This window comes from Bos indicus x Bos taurus, chromosome 6 (genome assembly GCF_003369695.1).
Source record: "Bos indicus x Bos taurus breed Angus x Brahman F1 hybrid chromosome 6, Bos_hybrid_MaternalHap_v2.0, whole genome shotgun sequence".
Classification (NCBI taxonomy): Eukaryota; Metazoa; Chordata; class Mammalia; order Artiodactyla; family Bovidae; genus Bos; species Bos indicus x Bos taurus.
In genome coordinates this window covers 25,297,625-25,325,325 of record NC_040081.1, presented here as the reverse complement: position 1 = coordinate 25,325,325, position 27,701 = coordinate 25,297,625, and the positions used below count along the sequence as shown (strand labels likewise).

Genomic DNA, 27,701 nt, shown 5'->3' with positions numbered 1-27,701 from the left:
GTTACCTTAGAACTCACCAATCACACTCCTGGGCACATTTCCAGAAAAGACAAAAACTCTTAATTCAAAAGATACATGCACTCCAGTGTTTGCTGCAGCACTATTTACAATAGCCGAGACACACAAGCAACCTAAATGACCGCTGACAAATGAACAGATAAAGAAAATGTGGTGTGTGTGTGTGTATATATTTAACACAATGGAATGTTAAAACAGAATGAAATAATGCCATTTGTAACAACACTGATGGACCCAGAGATTACCATACTAAGTCAAGTAAATCAGATAAAGACAAATATCACATCACTTACATGTGAATTCTAAAAAGTTATACAAATGAATTTATTTACAAAACAGAAACAGACACAGAAAGCAAAATTAAGTTACCAAAGGGCAAAGTGGGGGATGAGATACGTTAGGAATTTGAGATTAACAGATACACACTACTCCATACAATATAGATAAACAAGGACTTACTATGTAGCATAGGGAACAATATTCAATATCTTCTAATCACCTATAGTGGAAAAGAACCTGAGAAGGAATAAAAAATATATTTTATAAATATAGTGTGTATGCATAACCGGATCACCTTGTGATACACCCAAAATCTTGTAAATCAACTAAACTTCAATAAAAATAAACTTTTAAAAATTAAAAAAAAAAATGAGAGAAAATCCAATTATTTCAGCAGACATATCTCATTTTGATGCATTTAAATACTAACTAAATTCCCCACCTTTACTATGTTCCAATACAAGTGACTTTAATATTACTTAAGTTTTTAAATAAAGTACCTCAGATAAACCAAAACAATTTTGAGAACATAGTAAAATAAGAAAAACTTACAATTATTTAAATAAAAACAAAATTTTAAATATCTCAGAAATTAGTCATTTCTAATTGTCATCTTCACCTTCTTGTCATCAGCAATCCAAATTAGATATGGACTTGGAGTGAACAGAATTGTATCCACCCAAAAGATATAGTTCAAATCCTAATATATGATACCTGTGGATGTGAACTTATTTGAAAACAGTTTTTGTAGATAAAATCAAGTTAAAATGAAGTCACAGTGGATAATGGAGAACCCTAATCCAATCACTGGTATCCTTAAAAGGACACAATAGAAGCACAAAAGACAGAGGGCAGAAGTCCATGTGATGACAAAGATTTAGGTGATGCAGTTTCAAGCCAAGGAACGCCAAGGATCGCTGGCAACCACCGACAGCTAGAAGCAGCCAGGAAGGAATCTTCACTAGCCTTCTGAGGGAGTATGAGCCAACCAACACCCTGATTCTGGACTATCAGTCTCCAGAACTATAAGAGTACATGTCTTTTGAGAATAAACTACTGTTGTTTTAAAATAAACTACTGTTGTTTTTAAATAAACTACTGTTGTTGGCAGTATTTTGTTACGGCAGCCCTGGAAACAAATGTAGGGCTTATATAATTAGTGAAAATTAAACTACATGGTGCTTATAATGACCTTTCCCCACTTTTCAATATCAAACTGAGCCTTATTCCATATGGAATGATTTAAATTATAAGCCTAACATTTCATGCTACTAACTATACTTAGAAAAATCTGTAACTTTGAAAAACACAACTTAAGACACAAGCTCTATTCTTCTACAACTGTGGGGGCTTTTCTTTATTTACATACATTTCTCACAGACCTTTAAATGGGTTACTGTAATAGATTACTAAGAATAAAGCAACAAAAGAGACAGTGAATGTCAATATTAAATTCAGTGAATTTTCGATCAAATATGTATATAATCTGAGATGCCAATAAGTAAAAAAAAAACAGAAACTTAATTTATCCAAACCTAGTAACTAAGGCTTCTGAAGTGTTACTTTAGCTGTGACAAAGAATAATCACGTTAAATATAACTGCTCTACATTTACTGGCAGGAACTAAAACATCTACTAGCTCCACCATCTCTTGCCAATGCCCTCATATAAATGTTTGGTTATAGATATTTACATTTCATGAAATTTAAATTCCTTAGTGTTTTTCAGCACATTCACACAAATAATATAGATATGGCAACTCAATCCTATCATCAATAACAGAATTATACATGATGTGGACAGACACATGTATATACAATTATACACATATTTTCATACATGCTTATAGTATTTACAGAAACATATTTACATTAGCTTAAATATTATTATACGATAGACAGATGCACATATAAAGTTAACTTTATTTGCTTAAGAACCAACATTATTTTAAAGAAGTACATATGGAAAGAAAAGGATAGCTGCCAAGGGCTACTTTTTTAAGAGCTGTTTCTTTTTAAATTTGGGTAATGACAAAAATGGATCACTACGCCTTTTTTAAAAATAAGTTTATGTATTTATATTTGATTGGGCTGGGTCTTCACTGCTACATGTGGGCTTTCTCTAGTTGCTGTGCATGGGTTTCTCATTGAAGTGGCTTCGCTTCTGGAGCACAGGCACTAGAGCACGTGGGCTTCAGCAGCTGCAGCTTGAGGGCTCTGGAGCGCAGGCACAGTAGAGTGCACGTGCTTAGTTACCCAAGGCATGTGGAATTTTCTCAGACCAGGGGTCGAACCCGTGTCCCCTGCATTGGAAGGTGGATTCTTAAGCACTGGACCACCAGGGAAATCCATCAACAGCTTTTTAAAATAATCTAGCCTGAAAAATGGGCTTCTCTGGTGGCTGAAAAATTAATTTTGTAATTGAAATCATTTACCTTGATTATTTAAATTAAGAAAATATATTCAAGTCTTAAGTCCTCAGTGCTTGCCTTAGAACCACAAAATGCATCACACACACACAAAAGGATAGAGATGGGTCCATATTCCAAAAGACATCAATGTTTGAATATAATTCAAACAAATTCAATCGAATCCAGGAATACTGGAATGGGTTACCTTTTCCTTCTCCAGGGGATCTTCCTGACCCAGGGATTAAACTCATGTCTTCTGCACTGGCAGGTGGATTCTTTACCACTGAGCCACCACAGAAGCCCCTTATCAATCCAATACTTCTTTCTTCCTAAAATCACTATATTCCTTTGAAATAATTAAAGTGAATATAAAAGCTGCAAATAGAAGGTAATTTCCCATTCAGAAAATTTTGTTAGACTTAAAGGAGATTTAGGATACTTGCCTCCACAAATAAGTAGGCAATAAATCAGAAAGACACTGATATAAACATATAGTAATAAAACTGAAAGGTCTGAAGGCACATTCTGAAGAACACAATCTTGTAAATAAAAGAACATAGATTTACTAATAGGGTAATATTCTCAAGTAATGCTTGTTTGAGGCTTAGAAAATTTTTTATTTTACATATTTAACTCTTATGCAAAAACAAAAAAATGCTTTCTTATGAGTACTTTTTATCACTTAATTCAAAAAGTTAAAAAAAAATTCACAACAGAAATAAAAGAAAATGAAATTTCTTTCCAATTCAAATATTCTGTGAAACACCTCACTTTCTCCTGATTATTCCTTAAACTTAAGGAAAAAAAAAAAAAAGTGGTATTAGTGTGGTACAGAGTTCACTGTAGATTCAGTGCTATTTTCTTTATCCTGCTTTTCTTCCTCGTGCGTTGAATCTAGTTCATGCCTATTTTCCTCCTCACTGGAATCACTGTTTAATCCACCTTCAACTCTGGCGAATTTCTTGTCATGTGAACAACTTTCACAGGCTTGGTCTGTGGGAACAGCTCCTTTCCTTTGGGGTAAAATAGTGAAAAATGCTTCTTGCCAGTCTCTTGTCTCCAGGTATTCCAAAATAATCTCAAACACTGCAACGAAGACAAACTCCGTTTGTTTCTTAGCCTAGCTCATCACAATGCTGTATACTTTAAAATACATTGCTTTTGTGTTAAGAGTGCTAGCATGTCCTAATAACTACTTTGTTCTTATTACTTTCTTCTCCTGTATTAGCTGTCAGAGCTAATATGTCCCAAGGCTCTCAAGGCTGCTACTTTGTAGCTTTTCCTCATATCCTTTCTTAACCACTCAGAGGTTTATCATTATCCATTGTCAATTATAATTAATAGACAGAGGACCCCTCTTTGGTTTCCTTCTTATTCTTCATTCCTTCCATATCTCTATCCTTTATATGCAAACAAACAAACAAACAAAAAAGGTGGGGGAGAGCTACCATTAATCTAAATTTCTTCTAGCTTTCCACTCACTCTGGGGAGTGTCTTGTCTCCCTTTTTTTTTTTTTTAAATACTGTCCCGCCAAGTTCTTTTCACTTTTAACACATTGATGAAAGGGTAAATTTGGATTACTTTATGATAGAAAAGGAATCCATTATATATCAAAAGTCTTGGAAGAGGTTCATTCCTTGAATCAATAAATTCATTTCTATAACTCCCTAGAGCCTGCTACAGAGAAATTTAAAAAACCCAATTAATAGTTGTGTACTAACAAAAATCTCTACTAAAAAACATTTCAAAAAGCAAAACTCCAGGCAAAGACTTAAGTCTGAGGATATCTATTATAATATTCACAGCATATTATAAATATTATAATATTTACTATAATGTAGTAAAAAGAAAAACATGTCAACAGAATGGCTGTATTATTGTATTGATATATTCAGATGAAGAAAAAGTTACACAGCCATTAACAATGATTCAATAAATATAAACGGAGGGAAAACACCCCACATTTGTAACATTTTATGTAATAGAGTAAGAATCCAATTATATAATAAAGGATATATATGCATAGGAACGGAGAAGGCAATGGCACCCCACTCCAGTACTTTTGCCTGGAAAATCCCATGGACGGAGGAGCCTGGAAGGCTGCAGTCCATGGGGTCGCTGAGAGTCGGACACAACTGAGAGACTTCACTTTCACTTTTCACTTTCATGCACTGGAGGAGGAAATGGCAACCCACTCCAGTGTTCTTGCTGGGAGAATCCCAGGGACGGGGAAGCCTGGTGGGCTGCCATCTATGGGGTCACACAGAGTCGGACACGACTGAAGTGACTTAGCAGCATGCATAGGAAAAGAACTTGGAGAAACACCAAAAAGTTACTATGAAGTATTTCTGGGTAGTGAAATAACACCTACTTATTTTTCTTTACACTTTTTTATACCTTCAAAACTTTCTAAAATATGCATGTATCAGTCAAACAAATCATAAATGACTACATTTTAATTTTCCAAAGGTATATATTTTCTATTTTTACAAAATGTGAATAGAAGGTTATTTTTCAGTGTTCACTCAGGTAAATTTTTAGCTTATAAGCTTATGGCTTACCATGATTAACTGCCAAAACTTTTCTACTATTCATCTTCACAAAATTCCCAAGGGGAAGCTGTGCATGATCAATTCCATGATCTGATGCTTGTTTATACGTGAGTCCCTAAAACAAAGACATCATCACCTGGACTAGAACATTATATTATTTAAACTTAAGTCTATGACAGAATAAATAATTTTTAGGAAAGACTTTAGTTCAGAGAATGTAATCTGAATTTGTGTGTGTATATTTAACAGCTAATTTGAAAACATTCTCTTGATAATAAGTATAGTCAGAATGTTGCTGGTATTTATTTTAACCAAACGAGGAAACCAAAGACATTAAGCTGTCTATCCTGTCACAAAGTTCGTCAGTGGCAGAACCAAAGGAAAAACCTGGCTCATGCCTCCTGACTCAAGCAGCTTCTCATCACTCCACACTGCCTTATTCTCAGCTTATTCAAACTGAATTCTTATAGAAGCATCATCACTCTTCTCATGAATCTGAAAGATAGAACTGTTTCAATTATATAGCACTAAGAGGCACAAGTGGCAAAAACTGATGAGATAAAAACCTGAATGAAAAAAATTTCCTATTGTCCATAAATTTTATTTTTTCATTTCTGTCAATTAAAAGAATGCTGAATTATGGGGGAAAAAAAAAAAAAAAACCCAAAACCCAAAACCCAACCTTAGCATGGTAGCATGGTAGAATAAAAAGCTTTAGAAAGGAAATCAACTTAAATCCTGTCTTAGGACTTTGCTTTAATGAAATGTAAACATTTTAGAAATTCTATTAATGTTACACTTAATTTATGTGTGAGAAACAGAAAAGTAAACAAATAATACAACTTTCAGTGGAACAATACTTACTGGATGCATGAATTTCAACTTAAAAAAAAAACGCTGAGTATGAATTTTCTTCCCAAAATTAAAATCCTTAAAGCCTGGGTCTAATCAGGACTAAAAGAGCCCAAAGACATAACACAGGAGGAAAAAGAGCTAAATTTCTTAACTAATAATTTGCATTTTCAAAAAATAATCATTCATTTATTGGCCACTCCATGCTACACAGCTTGTGGGATCTTATAGTTCCCCAAACAGATTAAACCCAGGCCCTTGGCAGCAAGAGCACAGAGTCCTAACCACAGGACTGCCAGAGGAATTACCAATAGTCTGGATATTTTAAAGGCCAATATTTGATAATAGATCAAGTCAGGTCTTTTTGAAAACAAAATTGTTTTACTTCAGAGAAACATACAACATCAAAGAAAAAAACTAGTTCTACAGAAATAAGAAAACAGAATTTTTCTAAGGAAAAAATAGGCTAAAGATCATTCTGATAAAATTCCCTACTATGCTATAGAGCTGTACTGCCCAACTATAGCCACATGTAACTATTTAAACTTATTATAATTTTTAAAAACTCAATTTCTCAATCATACTATGTACAACTCATGCTCAACAGCCAATGGGTTACCATACTGCAACACGATGATATAAATACTTCCAACAATGCATAAAATTTTCCTGCACAGTGGTGCTATATGAGAATAATGAATTACTGTGTATTATTCTGCTGACAACATTTCAGCAGATACTTAGCTAAATAAGTTGAGCTTAACTTAGCACAATGCAACATAACTGGAAAAATACAAAATAATGTTTTCTTTTAGAAAGTGTATTTCTATAATTTTTCTTTTTTTTATTATTATTTTTTTTTACTTTACAATATTGTATTGGTTTTGCCATACATCAACATGCATCTGCCACAGTGTACACATGTTCCCCATCCTGAACCCCCCTCCCACCTCCCTCCCCATACCATCCCTCTGGGTCATCCCAGTGCACTAGCCCCAAGCTTCCTGTATCCTGCATCGAACCTGGACTGGCGATTCATTTCTTATATGATATTATACATGTTTTAATGCCATTCTCCCAAATCATCACCCCCTTCCTCTCCAACAGAGTCCAAAAGACTGTTCTACACATCTGTGTCTCTTTTGTAACTTTTCATTTGAATGAGGGTAAGGAGGTGGGAAGAGACAAAGTACAAATTAAAGAGGACAGAAAACACATCCCATATAATTACATATTTGAAAATGGGCGTAAGTTTACCAATTTGGATATAAATTTTGGTATAAATTAATATAAATTTTACCAGCAGCCTAGAAATTGATTAGCAAAAGCAGCATTTATCAATACAGAAAATCATTTAAGCACGTGGGCTCCAGAGCAATCTGGAGTTTCAAGTGTCTACTACCTATTATTATTGATTTTAGATTTAATTTTAATATGCCTCTGGTTCCTCATCTGTAAACTGTGTGTACTAACAGCACTGACTTCACTGGGTTGCAGTAAGGATAAAGCAAGCTAACATATGTGAAATGCTTTGCTTAGCTAGAAAGGTGACCAAAATATCACTGTACTCAATAAACATAAGCACTCAGTACTTACTATCAAGAAAATTAACATTACTATCAAGAACACTGGTACAGCAATTTTTTCAAGTATGAGCAAAAGCAAAAATAAAAACTTAATAGTATGTACCTTGTGATGGTTGTGATCTACTAATCCTCCAATCACATAGGCCTTTGATTCATCTAATTCCTTTAATATATTAGGTGAATCTGATGTAAGATAAATCAGGTCTTCTTTCTGTATGAATTCACTATAGTGCTCTGGTTTGATATGGATATCCTTTAAAACACAAAGAGAAAGATGCTATTAATTAATAGGATTTTGTGAAAATTGGCTAAAAATGATTATTTTCTTTTCCCTAGACAAACCCACCCAAAAAACATATGACAGGAAGTCTGAAAGAATATTTTAACAATGTCTTATTTAGAACCTATCACTCGAACATCTTTTCACCTCACATCTCAATTATTTAAGTAGCCTCCTGATGCTATTTCCACCTCTAGCCTCAGATCCCTCCAATTTACTTCCTCACATGGCTGGGGGGCTCGTTTTCTGAAAACACTATTCTCAATGTTTCATATTTATCTGTAGGTTATAATTCAAGCTCCTTAACTTAGTAACTCTCACCTCAATACAGCACCAATCTATCTTGCTAACTTTCTGTTCCAACAAAACAAATGCATTTGTTATATATTTGCTCACATTGTTCTCCAGCCAAAGAATGCCTTCTCCAATTACTTCCTTCTCCATTTATATGAATCATCAAAAAGAAAGGGCTTACAGATTTAATAATTTTCATGTATCGACTTCCACAAAAATAGACATTTGAAATCTTCTTTACCAAAACTATCAGGTCAGAGGTACAGGCTGAACAACAGTAGGCAGAATTTTGCAAATTGCACCAAAAGAAAAAAGGAAGATACATCACAAGGTTTAGATGGCACGTCTCAATAATTTTTGTGGAAATAAAAAAATGAAGCAGGAGACCTCTCACATAAGTGTATATAGCCTATTGATTAATAAGCAGCCATTTTTCTGGAAAATGATATACCATAAATATGATGCCTATGCTTAATAAAGGCCCCAAGAGGAATGTGCATAATTAGAAACTTGTGAACTCATATGTCTCTGGAAAACTGGTGGTATAAAGTAATAAATTTTACAAGCTATAACAAATAACTGAAAGTACGCCTACTCTAACTCATTACAGTATTTCTTAGGAAAACAGGCATGAACATAAAACTTGGTAAATTTACTATACTTTAGAACTTAAAAAGACTTTTGAAAATGTTTTATACTACAGACTATTAATAAAATAAAAAATGCAGTCATTATAGGATTAATGAGTGAGACAGGGAAAGTCTGTCACAATGAAAACTGGCTTGGAGAAAGGGAAAAAGTATAAGAATAACCCACCACTTCTCTGAGTAGAATAGGATTAAGGTTCCTTAGGGATTGGTACTAAAGCCAATCTATACATCTGTGTCTCTTTTGCTGTCTCGAATACAGGGTTATCGTTACCATCTTTCTAAATTCCATATATATGCATTAGTATACTGTATTGGTGTTTTTCTTTCTGGCTTACTTCACTCTGTATAATAGGCTCCAGTTTCATCCACCTCATTAGAACTGATTCAAATGTATTCTTTTTAATGGCTGAGTAATACTCCATTGTGTATATGTACCACTGCTTTCTTATCCATTCATCTGCTGATGGACATCTAGGTTGCTTCCATGTCCTGGCTATTATAAACAGTGCTGCGATGAACATTGGGGTACACGTGTCTCTTTCAATTCTGGTTTCCTCGGTATGTATGCCCAGAAGTGGGATTGCTGGGTCAAATGACAGAGTAGTTTAGTTCAATAGAAAAAAAAACATGTGAGCCACATACGTAATTTGAATCCTTCTAGTAGCCACATTAAAAAACAAATGACAAGGGGCTTCCCTAGTGGTCCCATGGTTAAGAATCCACCTTGCAATGCAGGGTACATAAGTTTGATCCCTGGTCTGGGAAGATCCCACATGCTGTGGAACAACTAAGCCCATGCACCATGACTACTGAGCCCCAAAGCTGCAACTACTGAAGCCCTAGTGCCTAGAGCCTGTGCCCTGCAACGAGAGACGCCACAGTGATGAGAAGCCTGCACACTGCAACTGGACAGTAGCCCCCGCTCACCACAACCAGAGAAAGCCTGGGCCCAGCAACGAAGGCCCAGCACGGCCAAAAATAAATAAATAAGAAAATTTAAAAAGTGACAAGAAATACTTGAAATTAATTTTAACAATACATTGTATTCAACACAATATACCTTAAATGTTATCATTTAACTTATAATAAATGTGTTTTTTTCATTTTAAGCAGATATCTTACATTCTTTCTCTGTTTTGTACTATCTTTGAAATCCAGTGTTTATTTGACATTTATAGCACATCTCAAATCACCAGTCACACTTCAAGAGTTCAATAGCCATGTGTGGATAGTGGACATCAGAGGGTATAGAACAGATTTAGGAGAAAACAAATACATTTCCAAATTTTAGAGTGACTTCACTCTTATAAATAATGTATAGCTAGTTTGCTGGGTTGAGATTGCATATAGACCTTTAATTCTTTCTTTTTTCAAAAAATATGTTTTAAAGTTGGCAGTAAAATAGCAAGTGAGATTTCATGAAAGAAGGTACAAACTATATCTCAAGTCTCTTAGCGTCTCTCCTTGGTAAACTTAGACTTAGGTACAGTGGTACACAGGGTTTGGAGCTGCTGACTCGTATTTGTTAGCACTATGTAGAACTCAGGTAAAAAATGTAGACCTTTAAGCCTAAAAATACTTTGTATTATATGAGAGTTAATCGATTTTAGTTACCTTCCAGTTGACCCATCCTTTGTCATTTTCATCCATATTCTTTTTCAGCTGGCCTCCATGGCTTGTCAAATAAAACTGATAAAGAGATTGGCAGGCATAGAAAGAGAGACTGAAAGACTATTAAAGCCAATATTTTATTTCCTCTCTCACTAATTTGACTATCAATGAAACACAAAATATTTTCATTCTGGACAAAAATTAATTTATGACATTAATTTAAAAATTAATTTATGGCTTTAAACATGACAAGATTTATCTTTGATAGAAATGTGTATTTTTGTGCATCTCCTAACCCACTAACTTCTGTATTCCACTTACATTTTCATTCCATTTTCTAAGCAGTTATAATCTGCCTCTTGTTTAATGATCACTTTTCTATAAAATTCCTGCTTCCATGTCATTTCCCTTCCCCTTCTTTTGCCACTACTGTTATTTTTTACTAGTCCAAAGTCTTCATAATTTTGCTTTGACTTTAAACCCTGAAACCTATTTGAAATCTAATCAAGGGTGAAAATAATCTAAAATGTGAAAATATAATATTACTATCACTTGATAAAAAGAAAATATCTAACCACAATTTTAACAAGATTTTCTAGTTTTTAACATCAGTGAGTCAGAGTTAATTTTTAGCGCACTTAGAATTAAAACAATAAGAAAAATGACCCTACTCTTACGAGCAGTCAATTAGTCTCACAAATCACTCCCTCAATCCTTCAAAATTATCAGTGACTCAAAATCCTTTTAAGTAGAGAAAATCTGGCCAACAGGCACAATGGCACGTATCAGCCTGGGGCAGTTCCCCTACTCCCCAGAAAGGAAGGATTGAGAGCTGAGAAACTGGTATGAAAATATGCGTGTGTCCTTTAATGACGATGGTCAACTATACAACAATGAACAGGTCAAGATGTATAGGACTGATGACTGGGTACAGTGTGTTTGAAAATAATATATGAAAAACATTTAAAATATTCTCTTTTTGTAGAAAAATAGAACATTTTCCCAAAGAGACATTTAGCTTATTAAAAAATATTACCTGTAACACTCATTCTTGTAAAGGCAATCAGGATTATGTATGCATTTTCTGAAGGAAGATATAAAAGGAAACTGGAAGTTTGTTTTAAATTTCTCAAACATACCTGCACAGGGTGCAGTGCTCGTCGATTTTCTGCATAACATCGTTGAATCTGCTTATGAAGTTTCTTAATGTCCTATAAAAGAGTGCAATTTTTAAAGTAATATTTTCAAAATTACCTGTGGCCATTTCATAATCTGAGTGGAACAGAATAAGCAGGAAGGATAACTAGATAGGTACATTTCTTCTTTAGAAATATAAGTCCTTTCTGACTAATTTCCATTCAATTTCCTAACATATTATTTAAATAATTAATATAAGTCAATACTCTGTAAGTGACCCATAATTTCATATTTTGTATCCACTTAAAATATAAGTTCACAAAAACTTTCACTCTTCTTAGGAGACAACAAAAGAAAAAAATAAAACTCTTAGAGCCATAGTATTAAAATTTTCACAAGTTAAAAAAGTTTAGAAAGTAATTAAAACATAGTAGCATTGTTTAAACAACCAAGTTTCTCAGACTATTAAATAATCCTCTTAAGCCAATCATATTTTTCCCCTTTCTTTCAGTTAGGATTAATAACAAAACCCCCTACAGCTCTTTACAATTAGTATGCAGTTACTGAGTTTCATAATCTATTACAGTACCTGTCTTTCCCTCTGTCTATACATATACATATAAATAAAAGCAAGTTATTAGCTATTTAATACTTTAATTTAGGGCCACAGATTTTGAAAAGCTTAACTTAGGAAGCATTTTTTAAGGAAAAAATTTAAAAAACAATTTTTTTAAAATCTAAAAGTTGGTTTTTTTTCTGGCCACTCTGTGCAGCATGTGGGATCTTAGCTCCCTAAGCAGGGATCAAACCTGTGCCCCTCCACATTGGAAGTGAGGAGTTTTAACCACTGGACCACCAGGCAAGTCCCAACTTAGTATGTAAAGCTGGTTTGGTGGTGCTGACTTCTCTTAGCTTTTGCTTGTCTGTAAAGCTTTTGATTTCTCCGCTGAATCTGAATGAGAGCCCTACTGGGTAGAATATACATTCCTATACTCTAACAACAGAAGATGAGAAAGAGAAATCAAGGAAAGAGTCCCATTTACCATCTCATCAAAAAGAATAAAATACCAGGAATTAACCTACCCAAGGAGGGAAAAGACCTGGACGCAGAAAACGAGAAGATACTGATGACAGACATCAAAGATGTGTGACACAAACAGATGGAGAGATAGTATACCATGTTCTTTGATTGGAAGAATCCATACTGTGAAAATGACTACACTCCCCAAAGTAATCTACAAATTCAATGCAATCCCTATTGAATTACCAATGGCATTTGCCACAGAACTAGAACCAAAAAATTTTACCATTTGCATGGAAAAACGAAAGATCCTGGAGAGCCAAAACAATCTTGAGAAGGAAATATAGGGCTGGTGGAATCAGGCTCCCTGACTTCAGGTTATACTACAAAGAAAGCTACAGTCATCAAAACTGTATGGCACTGGCACAAAGACAGACATAGTGATTGATGGAACAGGACAGAAAGCCCAGAAATAAACCCATGCATCCATCATCAACTCATCTATGACAAAGGAAGCAAGAGTACATGATGGAGGGAAGACAGTCCCTTCCATATGTGGTGCTGGGAAAACTGAATAGCTACAAGAAAAAGAATAAAATAGAACACTTCCTAAAAACATACACAAAAATAAACTCAAAATGGATTAAAGAGCTAAATGTAAGGCCAGGTAGTATAAAACTCCTAGAGGAAAATATTGACAGAACACTCTTTGACATAAATCACAGCAAGATCTTTTCCAATCCACCTCCTAAAGTAATGAAAATAGAAACAAAAATAAACAAATAGGACCTAATTAAGCTTAAACACTTTTGCACAGCAAAGGAAACCATAAACAAAAAAGGTAACCCTCAGAATGGGAGAAAATATTTGCAAAAGAAGCAATTGACGAGGGATTAATCTCCAAAAAAAATAGAACGGCTCTTGCAGCTCAATATCAAAACAAACAACTCAAAAGATGGGCAGAAGATCTAAACTGACATTTCTCCAAAGAAGACATACAGATGGCTAAAAAGCACATGAAAAGATGCTCAACATCACTAATTATTAGAGAAATGCAAATCAAAACTACAATGAGGTATCATCTCACACCTGTCAGAATGGCCATCATCAAAAAATCTACAAACAATAAACACTGAAGAGGATGTAGAGAAAAAGAAATCCTCCTACACTGTTGGTGGGAACATGAACTGGAATAGCTACTATGGAGAATAGTATGGAGGTTCCTTAAAAAACTAAAAATAGAATTACCATATGATCCAGCAATCCCATTCCTGAGCATACATTCAGAGAAAACCATAATTCAAAAATATACATATATCCCAATGTTCACTGCGGCACTATTTACAATTACAATAGGACATGCAAGCAACGTAAATATACTTCATCAGATGAATGAATAAAGACGATGTGGTACATACATACAATGGAATGTTACTCAGCCATAAAAGGAAAGAAATTGGGTCTTTTGTAGTGATGTGAATGAACCTAGAGTCTGTCATACAGAGTGAAGTAAGAAAAAGAGAAAAACAAATATATTAATGCATATATGTGGAATCTAGAAAAATGGCACTGACAAACCTATTTGCAGGGCAGGAATAGAAGACACAGATATAAAAAATGGACTTGTGGACACAGGGGGAAGGAGAGGGTGAAACTGAAAGAGTATGCACGACCACATGTAAAACGAGTACCTAGTGGGAAGCTGTCGTGTAAACACAAGGAGCTCAGCCCAGTGTTCTGTGATGACGTAGACAGGCGGGATGGACGGTTCAAGAGGGAGGGGATATACACATACATATAGCTGATTCACACTGTTGTACACTAGAAACCAATACAACATTTTACAGTGATTATACTCCAGTTAAGAAAAAAAAGAAGACATGGTACATTTATATAATGGAATACTACTCAGCCATAAGAAAAGAAATAATGCTATTTACAGCAGCATGGATGGACTTAAAGAGACTATCATACTAAGTGAAGTGAGTCAGGCAGAAAGACAAATGTGTGTCACTTCTATGTGAATCTAAAAATATGACATAAATGGACTTATCCACAAAACAGAAACAGACAGACAGAGAACAGACTTGTGCTTGCCAAGGCGTGAGAGAGAGATAACTGGGGATCTGGGATTTAGCAGATGCAAACTACTACACACAGAATGGATAACAACAAGGTACAACCGTATAGCACAGCAAACTATATTCAATATCTTGTAATCATAATGGAAAAGAATATGAGAAAGGATAAATGTGTGTATATATATACATATATATAAATGCATAACTGAGTCACTTTACAATAGAAACTAACACAACATTGTAAATCAACTATACTTCAATAAAATAGTTTAAAAAACACATACACACAGGAAACCAACAAAATAGCCTAGAGATGGAAGCAACATAAATGTCCACTGACAACAGATGAATGAATAAATAAAAAGTGGTTTATATATACACTAAAATAGTGTTCAAGCTTAAAACGTAAGGGAATCCTGACACACACTACAATGCAGGGGCTTCCTAAGGGGTGCGGTGGTAAAGAACCCGCCAGTCAATGTGGGAGACATGGGCTCCATCCTTGGGTCAGAAGATCCCCTGGAGTAAGAAATGGCCACCCACTCCGTTATTCTCGCCTGGGAAATCCCATGGACAGAGGAGCCTGGTGGGCTACAGTCCATGGGGTTACAGAGAGTTAGACACGACTGAACAACTGAGCACAGAACAGTGAAGACATAATGCTCAGTGAAAAAAATCTGTCACGAAAGTAGGATTCCACTTATATAAGATACACAGAGTAGACAAATTCATAGAGACAGAAAGTAGAATGGCGATGCCAAGGGCTCAGGGAAGGGGAATGGAAACGGTTGTTCAATGGTTATAGAGTTTTAGTTTTGTAAGATGAAAAAGAGTTCTGGAGATTGGCTGCACAACATAAGTGTACTTAGCGCTATTGAACTGTACACTTAAAAGTGGTTAAGATGGTAAACTTTGTTATGTACATTAAAAACCACAATTAAGAAAAAAAGATGCATTTTAGTACATAAATTATATCAAAGTAATATTACATATTAAAGCAAGAGTTATTAAACCTAGTTCAGCTACAGGATTTTTCTGACAATGATTCATGATACCTTTAATACCATCAAGCTGTCAAAACTGCAGTCAATGATAAGGCGGAGTGGGCTGTGAACAACATCTCTTCGAATACGTTTTCTGTCACTTCCATCTGAATTTGACTCAGGTTGACATTGTCGCTCTAATTGCTTTCTCTTGCGTTTTTCCTTCCGTTTTTGTCTAAAATTAGTAGAAAACAACTTTTTGTTATTTGGATATTTACAAAACTTTTCTAAACAAAAAAAAAATTATTTTAAAATCAGTAGGCTAAATCATAAAAAACTGCTACTTCTGTGGATCAAAAATTGTCAAATACCAGAAATTTTAGATAGTCTAAAAGTTTTACATAATAAATGAGTCTGCAAAAGCAAAATATTTTTTACACAGATCTGAACTATAAGTTCATTTATTATTGGTAGCACGTTATATGGGGCTTCCCTGGTAACTCAGCTGGTAAAGAATCCACCTGCAATGCAGGAAACCTGGGTTCAAGGTTCGATCCCTGGGCTGGGAAGATCCCCTGAAGGAGGGCATGGCAACCCACTCTAGTATTCTTGTCTGGAAAATTCCAATTTCAGAGGAGCCTGGTGGGCTACAGTTCATGGGTTCACTAAGAGTCAGACACAACTGAGTGATTAAGTACAGCACAGCACACAGCCCATTATATGTACTTAGAAAACTTAAAATACTGAGTTTGAGAGTTATAAAAAATTTTACTTTTATCATTTCCCTACATGATTTTCAAGCAACAATTATAACCATATGTAAAAAAAAGTAAAATTGTTATTCAACATAGATTCAGATATCCTAGCCACAGCAGGCAAAAGAAAAAGAAATAAAATGAATCCAAATTGGAAAAGTAAACTGTCATTGTTTCCAGATAACACAATGTTGTATACAAAAAATCCTAAGGATGCTAAAAGAAAATAACTGGAGCTCAACAATGAATTTGGTAAAGTTGTAGGATACAAAATTAATACACAGAAATCCATTGCATTTCTACACACAACAAACATCAAAAAGAGAAATTAAGGAAACAGTCCCATTTTACCATCTCATCAAAAAGAATAAAATGCCAGGAATAAACCAACCTAAGGAGACAAAAGACCTAAACTCTGAAAACTATAAAACACTGATGAAAGAAACTGAAGATTACACAAAGATATACCGTGTTCTTGGATTAGAAGAATTAATATTGGGAAAATGACCATATTATGCAAGCAATCTATAGATTCGGTGCAATTCGTATCAAAATATCAATGGCATTTTTCACAGAACTAGAACAAAATTTTCTGAAGCTTGTATGGAAACACAGAAGACCCTGAATAGCCAAAATAATCCTGAGAAAAAAGGATGAAGCTGGAGGAATCATCTTCCCTGACTTCAGACAATACTACAAAGCTATAATCATCAAAACAGCATCACACTGGCACAAAAATAGAGGCACATACATCAATGAAACAGAAAGCCCAGAAACATGTCAATTAATTAATATCAATTAATCTATGATGAAGAAAAGAGTACAGGAAGGAGGAAAGACAGTCTCTTCAGTAAACGGTCTTGGGAAAACTGAATAGCTACAAGGAAAAGAATGAAACTAGAACACTCCCTAACACCATACACGAAAATAAACTCAAAATGGATTAAAGACCTAAATATAAGGCCAGATACTATAAAGCTCTTAAGAGAAAAATATAGGCAGAAAACTCTGACATACATCACAGCAAGATCTTTTCTGATCCACCTCCTAGAGTAACAAAAATAAACATAAAAATAAACTTAAAAGCTTTTGCACAGGAAAAGAAACCATCAACAAAATTAAAATACAACATATGGGCAGGGAGTAAATATTTTCAAATGATGTAACTAACAAGAATTTGCTTCCAAAATAAACAAAAAGCTCATACAGCTTAATATTAAAATAGAACAAAACAAAACTGAACAACCCAAACGAAAATGGAGCAGAAGACCTAAACAGACATTTCTCTAAAGAAAACATACAGATGGCCAATAGGCACATAAAAAGGAGCTCAATGTTGCTTTGGAGAAATGCAAATCAAACTACAATGAACTATCATATCACCTCACACCAGTCAGTATGGCCATCATCAAAATGTCTATGAATAACAACTGCTAGAGGATGAAGAGAAAAGGGAGCCCTCCTACATTGTTGTTGAGAATGTGAATTTGTGCAGCCACTACAGAAAACAGTATAAAGATTCCTTAAAAAACTGAAAATAGAGTTACCATATGGTCCAGCAATCCCACTCCTGGGCATATAGCCAAAGAAAACTCTAATTAAAAAAGATACATACACCCCCAACATTCATAGAAGCACTGTTTACAAAAACCAAGACACAGAAGCATCTAAATGTTCACTGACAAATGAATGGAGAAAGAAGACGTGGTATATATACACAATGCAATGTTACCCAGCTATAAGCAAGAATGAAATAATGCCATTTGCAGCAGCATGGATGGATCTAGAGATTATCATAAGTGAAGTAACTCAGACAAATATGTTAGCACTTACATGTGGAATCTAAAAAAAGTGATATAAATAAAGTTATTTACAAAACAGCAGTAGACACACAGACACAGAAAAGAAACTTATGGTTATAAGAGTGGATAGTAAGGGCGTAGGAAGAAAAGTTAGGAGTTTGGGATTAACATACACATTCTGTGCTCAGTCACTTCAGTTGTGTCCAACTCACTGCAACCCTAAGGACTGTAGTCTGCCAGGCTCCTCTGTCCATGGGATTCTCCAGGCAAGAATACTGGAGTGGGTTGCCATGCCCTTCTCCAGGGGATCTTCCCAACCCAGGGATCAAACCCATGTCTTACACATGTTCTGCATTGGCAGTCGGGTTCTTTACCATTAGCACCACCAACAAGGACCTACTGTATCACACAAGGAACTATATTCAATGTTTTGTAATTATCTATAATGGAAAAGAATCTGAAAAAGTATGTATGTATATGTATATATGGGGCTTCCCTGGTGGCTCAGATGGTAAAGAATCTGCACAGAATATGGTAGACCCAAGTTTGACCCCTGGGTCGGGAAGATCCCCTGGAGAAGGAAATGGCAACTCACTCCAGTACTCTTGCCTGGAGAATTCCATGGACAGAGGAGCATGGCGGACCACACTCCATGGGGTCGCACAGTTGGATACAACTGAGCAACTAACATATTCACTTTTTCATATATATATATTTCACATATATATATATATATATATATATATGTGAATTAACTATGAAAAATAAAGTGTTAGTTGCTCAGTCGTGTCTGACTTTTTGTGACCCCATGGACTGCAGTGCGCCAGGCTCCTCTGTCTGTGGAATTCTTCCAGTCAAGAATACTAGAGTGGGTAGCCATTCCCTTCTCCAAGGGATCTTCCTAACCCAGGGATCAAACCCAGGTTTCCTGCATTGCAGGCGGATTCTTTACCCTCTGAGCTACCAGGGAAGCCCATAAAAATAAAATGAAGAAAAAAGTGTTAGTTACTCAGTAGTGCCTGACTCTTTGCAACCCCATGGACTGCAGCCCACCAGGCTCCTCTGTCCATGGAATTCTCCAGGCAAGAACACTGGAGTGGGTAGCCATTCCCTTCTCCAGGGAATCTTCCCAACCCAGGGATCAAACCCAGGTCTCTCACATTGCAGGCAGATTCTTTATCATCTGAGCCACCAGGGAAGCTCTTCAATAAAAATAAAAGTTCTTTTTTAAGAAAAAGCTGCTCCCATTTTTTTAAAAGTAAAATTATGAAAAAAAAAAAACCTCAGGTTTTTCTCTCATCTACATCAACAATTAATTTTCTAATAAATTTTATCTTTCTACAATAACAGCTTAAGCCTAACTGCTCTTACCAAAACCTGTAATAGTTCTAGCAAAATCAATGTTAGGCCCAAACTTGACCTTTCTGAGATGATTATTTTTGTTCCATATCTAGGACATGGATGCTAACTATATCCTTTTTATAAACTGGTTACTTTAGAAATTGGGGTGCTACTCACAATATGTGTGGGTGAGAAAAGTGTATTGTGTAAATTCAGCAACACTGCTAAAAAAAAGAAAACAATTTAAAACAGTTTTAGTAGCCAACTGACAAAGTGAGCTAACAATATGTACAGTCCCAATTTAATTAACATAATTACTATTGCATAATTATGTAACTGCATAATTACTATATTGAAGGTTCAACATTCCATATCTCTAAATAGGGGTAGAATATATGCATTTTTATACATACTTGCGGAGTTCTCGTTGTTCTTCCCATTGTTTCTGTTTCATTAGCTTCTTCATTTGCCGTTTAGATATTGGTTGAAACCTTTCACTTGATCCGGGCTTCTGATTTTGCTCTCCATCTTCACTTAAGTTTTTCTGTCTTTCAACATTACAAGTCTCACTAAATGCTGGCAACATTTCAGATGACATTATTTGATGCCTCTGAAAAATTGAAAAGCAACTCTGACATGAACAGATGATTTACAACCAAAAAAAAAAAGTAAAAAAAAAAGACCAAAGGATGCAATTAAAATGAAACCATATTAGTAATGAAAAAAGTGCAAATTTAGGCAATCAATCGTCATTTACTGGCAAAGATCATTTGATGAAATGGGCTATTTTCATACACTATTGGCAGCACAGAACAATTTTCCCAGAAGACTACTCAGACCTGTACATTTGAAGAGATTTAAAATGTTGATACTCTTTCTTACAATAATTTATTTCCTTAGAATTCCTGTAAATTAATTAGAAATATAAACAAAATTAATAGAAAAGAATACATGTATTACTGCTATTTTTAACAATAAAAAATTAGAATATCACCAAATGGGGACTAAATATAAATTACAGTTCACCTATAACACTGGATTGGAATACTAAGCAGCCAAGAAAAATGTTTCTCAATATTATTTAGTGATAAAGGGAAATAATTATGTTAAATAAGAAAATCAAAACAAAAAATGTTCAATTTTCTTTATATATATATATGTGTATATATATATACACACACACACACACACACATATACACACATGTTTTAATTCTGACCCACCCATGGCTTTCTGCATTTTCCAAATTTTATATAATGAAAATATAGTTTTATAAAAGAAAAACATATTATTTTTTTTAAAGATATGGAAGGCACATTTTTGTACTTGTTTTTAATACTGTCATACAGGAAAAGTGCTAATTTCACTATCTGGGTGGACACTCAACAATTGATTTTTGACACAAGGTGTGCTATACATTTCTAAATTTTGGACAGTACAGAAAACAAATTGAGTTGCCCCCCAACATATTTCATTATAAATATGTAATTATAAATTTTTCACTTAAGTCACAGCTGAAAAACAAAATATGTAAACTGACTCTGTAATCAGTTTACATAATATGTAAACTGACTCTGTAACTCAGGGCCATCTAAAACATCTTATTTAGATTTAACCACCCACTCTGGTAGCTCAGTTGGCAAAGAATCTACCTGCAGTGTAGGAGACCCAGGTTCGATCTGTGTGTCAGGAAGATCCCCTGGAGAAGGAAATGGCAACCCACTCCAGTATTCTTGCCTGGAAAGTAAAGTCCCACAGACAGAGGATTCTGGCGAGCCACACTCCATGGGGTCGCAAGAGTCAGACACGACTTAGCAACTAAACTACAACCCACATCTTTACATCCACTGTTTAGAGCTAAACTTGCCTTTAGAGCAGGGAAAATGATAGAAATACTGAAATATCTTTTCTCTTTAATTATTAACACCATAGCTTAAGAATATGTGTTCTTTATCCCTATCAAAGACTAAGCATGAAGTCTGCAATATTCTATCAGTCTTACACAAAAATGGGTAGTTCTTCCCTTTCACAGGGATAGCTAACAAGTCTGTGCAGAGAAGCCAACATCTAAAAGGAAAAAGAACAATCGCCACAATTCAGAGACTGGAAAGAAAAGAACTTCACAGAACATAATTTGAGCAGCAGTTTCATTACATGGTTCTTGCCTTCTTTAAACATGCAATGATGTAATAGGACATATGGGGTACCTAAGAAAAGTTAGAAAGTTTATCAAATTTTGACTGCAAGACAAGAAATTTTAAGATGTATGATTTAGGGGCTAGAGCAAAGCCCTGACATGTTACTTCACTGCAAAATTACTAAGAGGGGGAAGAATCATCTAGGAATACAAGAGTTCACAAGTTTTCTTTATGCCACCAACCACTTTTTTCCACTGGATCATAGAAAAAACAAGAGAGTTCCAGAAAAACATCTATTTCTGCTTTATTGACTATGCCAAAGCCTTTGACTGTGTGGATCACAGCAAACCATGAGAAATTCTGAAAGACATGGGAATACCAGGCCACCTGACCTGCCTCTTGAGAAACCTGTATGCAGGTCAGGAAGCAACAGGTACAACTGGACATAGAACAGACTGGTTCCAAATAGGAAAAGGAGTACATCAAGGCTGTATATTGTCACCCTGCTTATTTAACTTATATGCAGAGTACATCATGAGAAACGCTGGGCTGGAGGAAGCACAAGCTGGAATCAAGATTGCTGGGAGAAATATTAATAACCTCAGATATGCAGATGACACCACCCTTATGGCAGAGAGTGAAGAACTAAAGAGCCTCTTGATGAAAGTGAAAGAGAAGAGTGAAAAAGTTGGCTTAAAGCTCAACATCAGAAAACTAAGATCATGGCATCTGGTCCCATCACTTCATGGCAAATAGATGGGAAACAGTAGCTGACTTTATTTTTCTGGGCTCCAAAATCACTGCAGATGGTGACTGCAGCCATGAAATTAAAAGACGCTTACTCCTCGGAAGGAAAGTTATGACCAATCTAGATAGCATATTAAAAAACAGAGACATTACTTTGCCAATAAAGGTCCATCTAGTCAAGGCTATGGTTTTTCCAGTGGTCATGTATGGATGTGAGAGTTGGACTGTGAAGAAAGCTGAGCGCCCAAGAATTGATGCTTTTGAACTGTGATGTTGGAGAAGACTCTTGAGGGTCCCTTGGACTGCAAGGAGATCCAACTGGTCCATCCTATAGGAGATCAGTCCTGGGTGTTCACTGGAAGGACTGATGTTGAAGCTGAAACTCCAATACTTTGGCCACCTCATGCAAAGAGCTGACTCATTGGAAAAGACCCTGATGCTGGGAAAGACTGAGGGCAGGAGGAGAGGGGGATGACAGAGGATGAGATGGTTGGATGGCATCACTGACTCAATGGACATGGGTTTGGGTGAACTCTGGGAGTTGGTGATGGACAGGGAGGCCTGGTGTGCTGCGATTCATGGGGTGGCAAGGAGTCAGACATGACTGAGAGACTGAACTGAAACACTTCTTTTAAGGGAGATCATCTCCTAGAAATGACAACTCAACTTTGACTCTCCACTGGAAAGTTCACTCGGCAGGGCTAACATCTGCTTTTGCCCAACGTTACACTGGCAACGCTAACACAGTGCCAAGCACTTCGTAGACGCTTATTACGTACAGGTAGAACGAATAAATGAGTGAGTGTGATATTATAAAGGGCTTCTAAAGGCAATGAAAATTGTAACATCAAACATTTATTAATTCTTACTATACTTAATAAAAAAGTTATTATCTAATTTACTCTCTTAAAAACCCTACACACAGAAGTCGCTCAGTCGTGTCTGACTCTTTGCGACCCCATGGTTTGTAGCCCACCAGTCTCCTTGGTCCATGGGATTTTCCAGGCATGAATACTGGAATGGGTTGCCGTTTCCTTCTCCATAAAAAAAAACCCTAAGGGGTAGTCATATATGCCTACTTTGCAAAGGAAGAGGTACAAAGATTACTTGCCCAAAGTTACAAAGCTCTTATATAATTCCTAAGAAACAAGGCACCTACAGCAAATGTTGCACAAAATAGGTCCGCAGATACTTGTTGAATGAAGTAATGGAGCGAAGATTCAAGCCCACATCCAACTCTACTGTATTCTAGAAATCCAAAGTCTTATTTAGAAAATGGGAATTTCCAAACAATGTTAAAGAGCTGTGTTGCTTTCACCCACCTGCTGTTGAAAGGCTCGGGGAAGACCTGTGTCACCAAAAGGTAATGGACGGGAAAAACCCTTTGGTTCTACTTGTATGCCAGTGCACCAAAAAAAAAAAAAAAAAAAACAATCGGGAAACTTCCTAGAGATCACTGCCAAAAGTTTATGTCTGTGACATCCTGCCTTCCAAGCTTGCAACACATGACAATGGCAGATAAAATATTAAAAGGGGAAACAAAAAAAGTATAGCTTTTCTCAAAATTAAGAACAAGGTCTGCTGTGTTAAAACAGCTGAGAGTTTTCCTATCTTTAAAGAGAAAAATAATAACACAAGACAGAGGATGGGAGACAGATGGGAGGCAATTTAAGATGAACCCTTACACTGGTGTTAGGGATGAGGCTCCTCTTTCCAAGAAAAAATGCCTAACAACAGGTAAAATTAAAGATAGCTTATACAAAGCTGACTACTTGGGGGAAACAGACACCAGCCTTTTGGCTACAACCTGGGCCCAGATATGAGGTGACATATGAACGTACAATATGACCGAAATTCTCAATCACAGATATAGGCTCTGCTATTGGTCTGAAGCACTGAAAAGGGTCATGGGGTGGAAGGAACCACAAAATCAGTAGCAGACAGAGGTAGTTTGGAAAGGAAAGCTATAATTCCATTCCAGATGAGTCTGCAAAGCAAAATTATAAAAGGACAGGAAATGAGGGAAAAAAAGAGTTAATGAAGAGTAATAACCATAAAAACAAAAATTGAGAAATTGATACACAAAAACGGGCATAAAAATAGCAAAACAAGAATTCATTAAAAAAAAAAAAAAGGACCAATTTGGAAACCAGGAAGTGAAGTCATAAAAATTTCAACATACGAGGCAAACTCCAGATTACTTGGAGTCCAAGAGGTAATTGATGAATTAGAAGACAACCTCACAATCTGATTCGGAATTCAGACAGAAAAATAAAATGAAACAAATCGTATGTCTGAGCATTTAAAAAATGTGAGTAACAGCTTGAGAGAAACATAGGCCAAAAAGGTAACTGGAGGTAAATGTAGAACCTTGAGCACATTCATTAACTTTTTTTAATCTAGAAAATAAGGTTACTACTCAAGAAACAGGAGACAGAGGGAACACAGTAAGCCTGAAAAGATAAGAAAAATTTTAAACATGAATTGTGATTCCGAGGATCACTTTTATTTCCTTTCCAAAAATAAACACATGAATAAAAATTAGCAATGAATATATCCAAAACAATATAGAAAACATAAGCTAAACCTGCCCCTTAAGCTAAATGTGCGGGTTTCCCAGGTGGCACTAGTGGTAAAAAAAAAAAACTAAAAAAACCTGCCGGCCAACACACCATGGGTTCCATCCCTGGTCAGGAAGATTCCCTGGACGAGTGCATGGCAACCTACTTCAGTATCCTTGCCTGGAGAATCCTCGCACAGAGGAAACTGGGCTACAGTCCACAGGGTCGCAAACTGTCGGACACAACTGAAGCGACTTGGCATGGAGGAACACAAGCCAAACGTGCAGACTTTAAGGCACAATTAAAAATCAGAGGAAACAAATTGCTTTCTTCATGAAATTGATTAATATTGTAGGAGAGAATATTTCTATCATCAGTGGCATCGGTTTTCACTAGTTTCCTACTATGATCAAAAGAGCAAGTGTTGATTGGCTCTAGACTGTGAAAATTTTAATATAACAAAGTACAGTAAAATTTTACAACTCATGCACACCAGGGGGAGCTTTCGCCTTTCCCAAGAAGTCCAAGTTAAATTTAATTTGCTTATCATTGCATACTAATATTTTTAAAAAGCCTATCAAATACAAAGGTCATGAGCTTGTCAATATCATTATCACTGCTATTTTAAAAGTTATTTTCAATTAAGAAAAAGGAATGTAGTAAAAGAAAAGTTTTTAAAGCTTTGAATAAGCTAGATACATTGCAGGGAATGATGCAATGATCAAGCATCAAATGATGCTAGATTGAGATCCTTTCATTATTGCTTTCAACACACTTTACAAAGACATATACCAACTCCTACTGCCTGTAACATACGGTAAGCATTTAACTATGCACTAGTTTGTTCAGATTAACCTGTTAAGTAAAATATAAACACCATGGCAGAGTTTGCATTCGTCCCTCACATGCAGTGCTATTCACTGCACATTTTAATTCATTCACCAGGTTCAACCAACTTTGTAGCAATTACAGAAATAATTGTGCCAAATTTAGTTTACTTGAGCACTGAATTTTTTTAAATGGTTCGTTTAGTTAGATATAGATTATCTGGTGGTTTTATGAAACTATGGATAAAGATGACTAAGGCAATTTTGTGTGGGATAGATTAAAAAAATTGTATCTCTATTATCCTTGTATTTCCACTTCTCAGCACAACTCCTGGCAGGGAGATTACGCATTATGAGTGTGACTGGCCGAAAGTTTAAAAAAAAAAAATCATGGCTTTATTGATTGGGCTAAAGTCTTAATAATTTATAACACAGCCTCCTTTCCAGAAACATCCAAAGGAATGTCGAAATAACCGCAGAACGGAATTAAATGACCTAACGGTGGTAAAGAAGGAATATCCTTTTTTAAAACGCGAGGGCCAGATTTGCAATAACGACTCGGTTCAGCTGTGAGGTCCCTTAGGCAGAGGCCTGGGCCATGATGGGGAAAGGCGGAGGATTTATAACAAACAAAAAAGCGAGAAATGTGCTGTTGCTATCCTCTGTGTACCTCTAGAAAAATTCCTGAATTTAAACACAAAATGTTTCAGGGAAATTCAGTAACACCTTGGACTTCTTAAAATAGTCCTCAGCTCACCACGGTGGGGCCTAACAGCACCTGCAGCAACTTTCCCCTGGCCTCTCGCCACATTTCACAGCGCTCAGAGACATCAGCCCTCGTAGGAAAAATGAGGAAAATGAGGAAAAACGAGGTTTAAAGACGAAAAGCGACTTGCCCACGGTCACTTGCCAGTAAGTGGCACAACCACAACTCGTTTTCCGGCCTTTCAGAGTCCAGATTTCCCTCTCCCTTCATTCTTGGGAAGCGAACACACTTCACATACTAGGACCGTATCTTGACCCCAAACAGAAGTCGACAGCAAGAGGTCCTATACTAGTGACCAGAGCCGAGCCCGACTCTCGCCTCCATGTCTCAAATGCGTGGACGCATTCCAGAGGCGGGGTTAATTTGCAGCCGACGAATCAGAAAGCTGTTTGGCGAGCCGAAGGGGCGCGCTCTCTCTGACGACACTTCCTTCCGGAGCTGGGTCTTTGCTACCATTTTCCATTATCCCACTTACCTCTTGCCCGGAAGCCCTATTGCTAGTGGAAGGCGGGATCGGCACGCGCTCCTTTTGCTCCCGGATTATATCAAAAGGTAGATGAGCGCAAGCCTCCGCGCCAAGACACTTACCGAACAGAGGAGTTGTCGGGAAATCTGATAACCTCTCAGAAGGCTTTTTGTAGTGGTCTTTACCACTCGAGAAGGTCCTCTTTCGGAAACTTCAACTCCCAGAGGCAGAGCCGGTAGCTACACGTAGAAGGCTACGGAGGTTACGTCTTACGTCAGCCCACTGCGCCAACTCCGGACCCGCAGTGGGAGAAAGGGGCGGGGTTTGTGTGGGGCGGGGTCTGGGGTTAGCGTTTCTGGAGTGGGAGGTGTTTGAGTAATAATACCTGTTTTTCCAATTCAAGGCAGGCATACACCTGCCGGCATTTATTCATTTATCCTCGTGGGCATGGCGAGGGATGTTAAGACATTCCTACTCTTAAAAATGACCAACACTAATAAAGGGCTTATAATTCTTCCACGTTTGAGATGAGAAGAAAGCATC

General features: G+C 36.2%; 1 protein-coding gene across 4 annotated transcripts; it reads right to left on the bottom strand.

Annotated features, from left to right (window-relative positions):
* Nucleotides 1–314: 314 nt before the first annotated feature.
* TRMT10A (tRNA methyltransferase 10A) lies at nt 315–27,442 on the bottom strand. 4 transcript variants are annotated; one of them, XM_027543994.1, is made up of 8 exons: nt 27,281–27,442; nt 20,067–20,263; nt 15,828–15,990; nt 11,673–11,744; nt 10,537–10,611; nt 7,802–7,951; nt 5,270–5,375; nt 315–3,793 (listed from the first exon to the last, which is right to left on the bottom strand). In XM_027543994.1, the coding sequence occupies exons 2-8, from the start codon at nt 20,249–20,251 to the stop codon at nt 3,528–3,530; spliced, it is 1,017 nt and encodes a 338-aa protein (XP_027399795.1). In that variant the 5' UTR covers nt 20,252–20,263; nt 27,281–27,442; the 3' UTR covers nt 315–3,527. The 4 variants fall into 4 exon arrangements, with proteins under 4 accessions (XP_027399795.1, XP_027399796.1, XP_027399794.1 ...); XM_027543995.1 differs by lacking the exon at nt 27,281–27,442 and adding an exon at nt 26,823–27,044; XM_027543993.1 differs by lacking the exon at nt 27,281–27,442 and adding an exon at nt 26,684–26,813.
* Nucleotides 27,443–27,701: the final 259 nt, after the last annotated feature.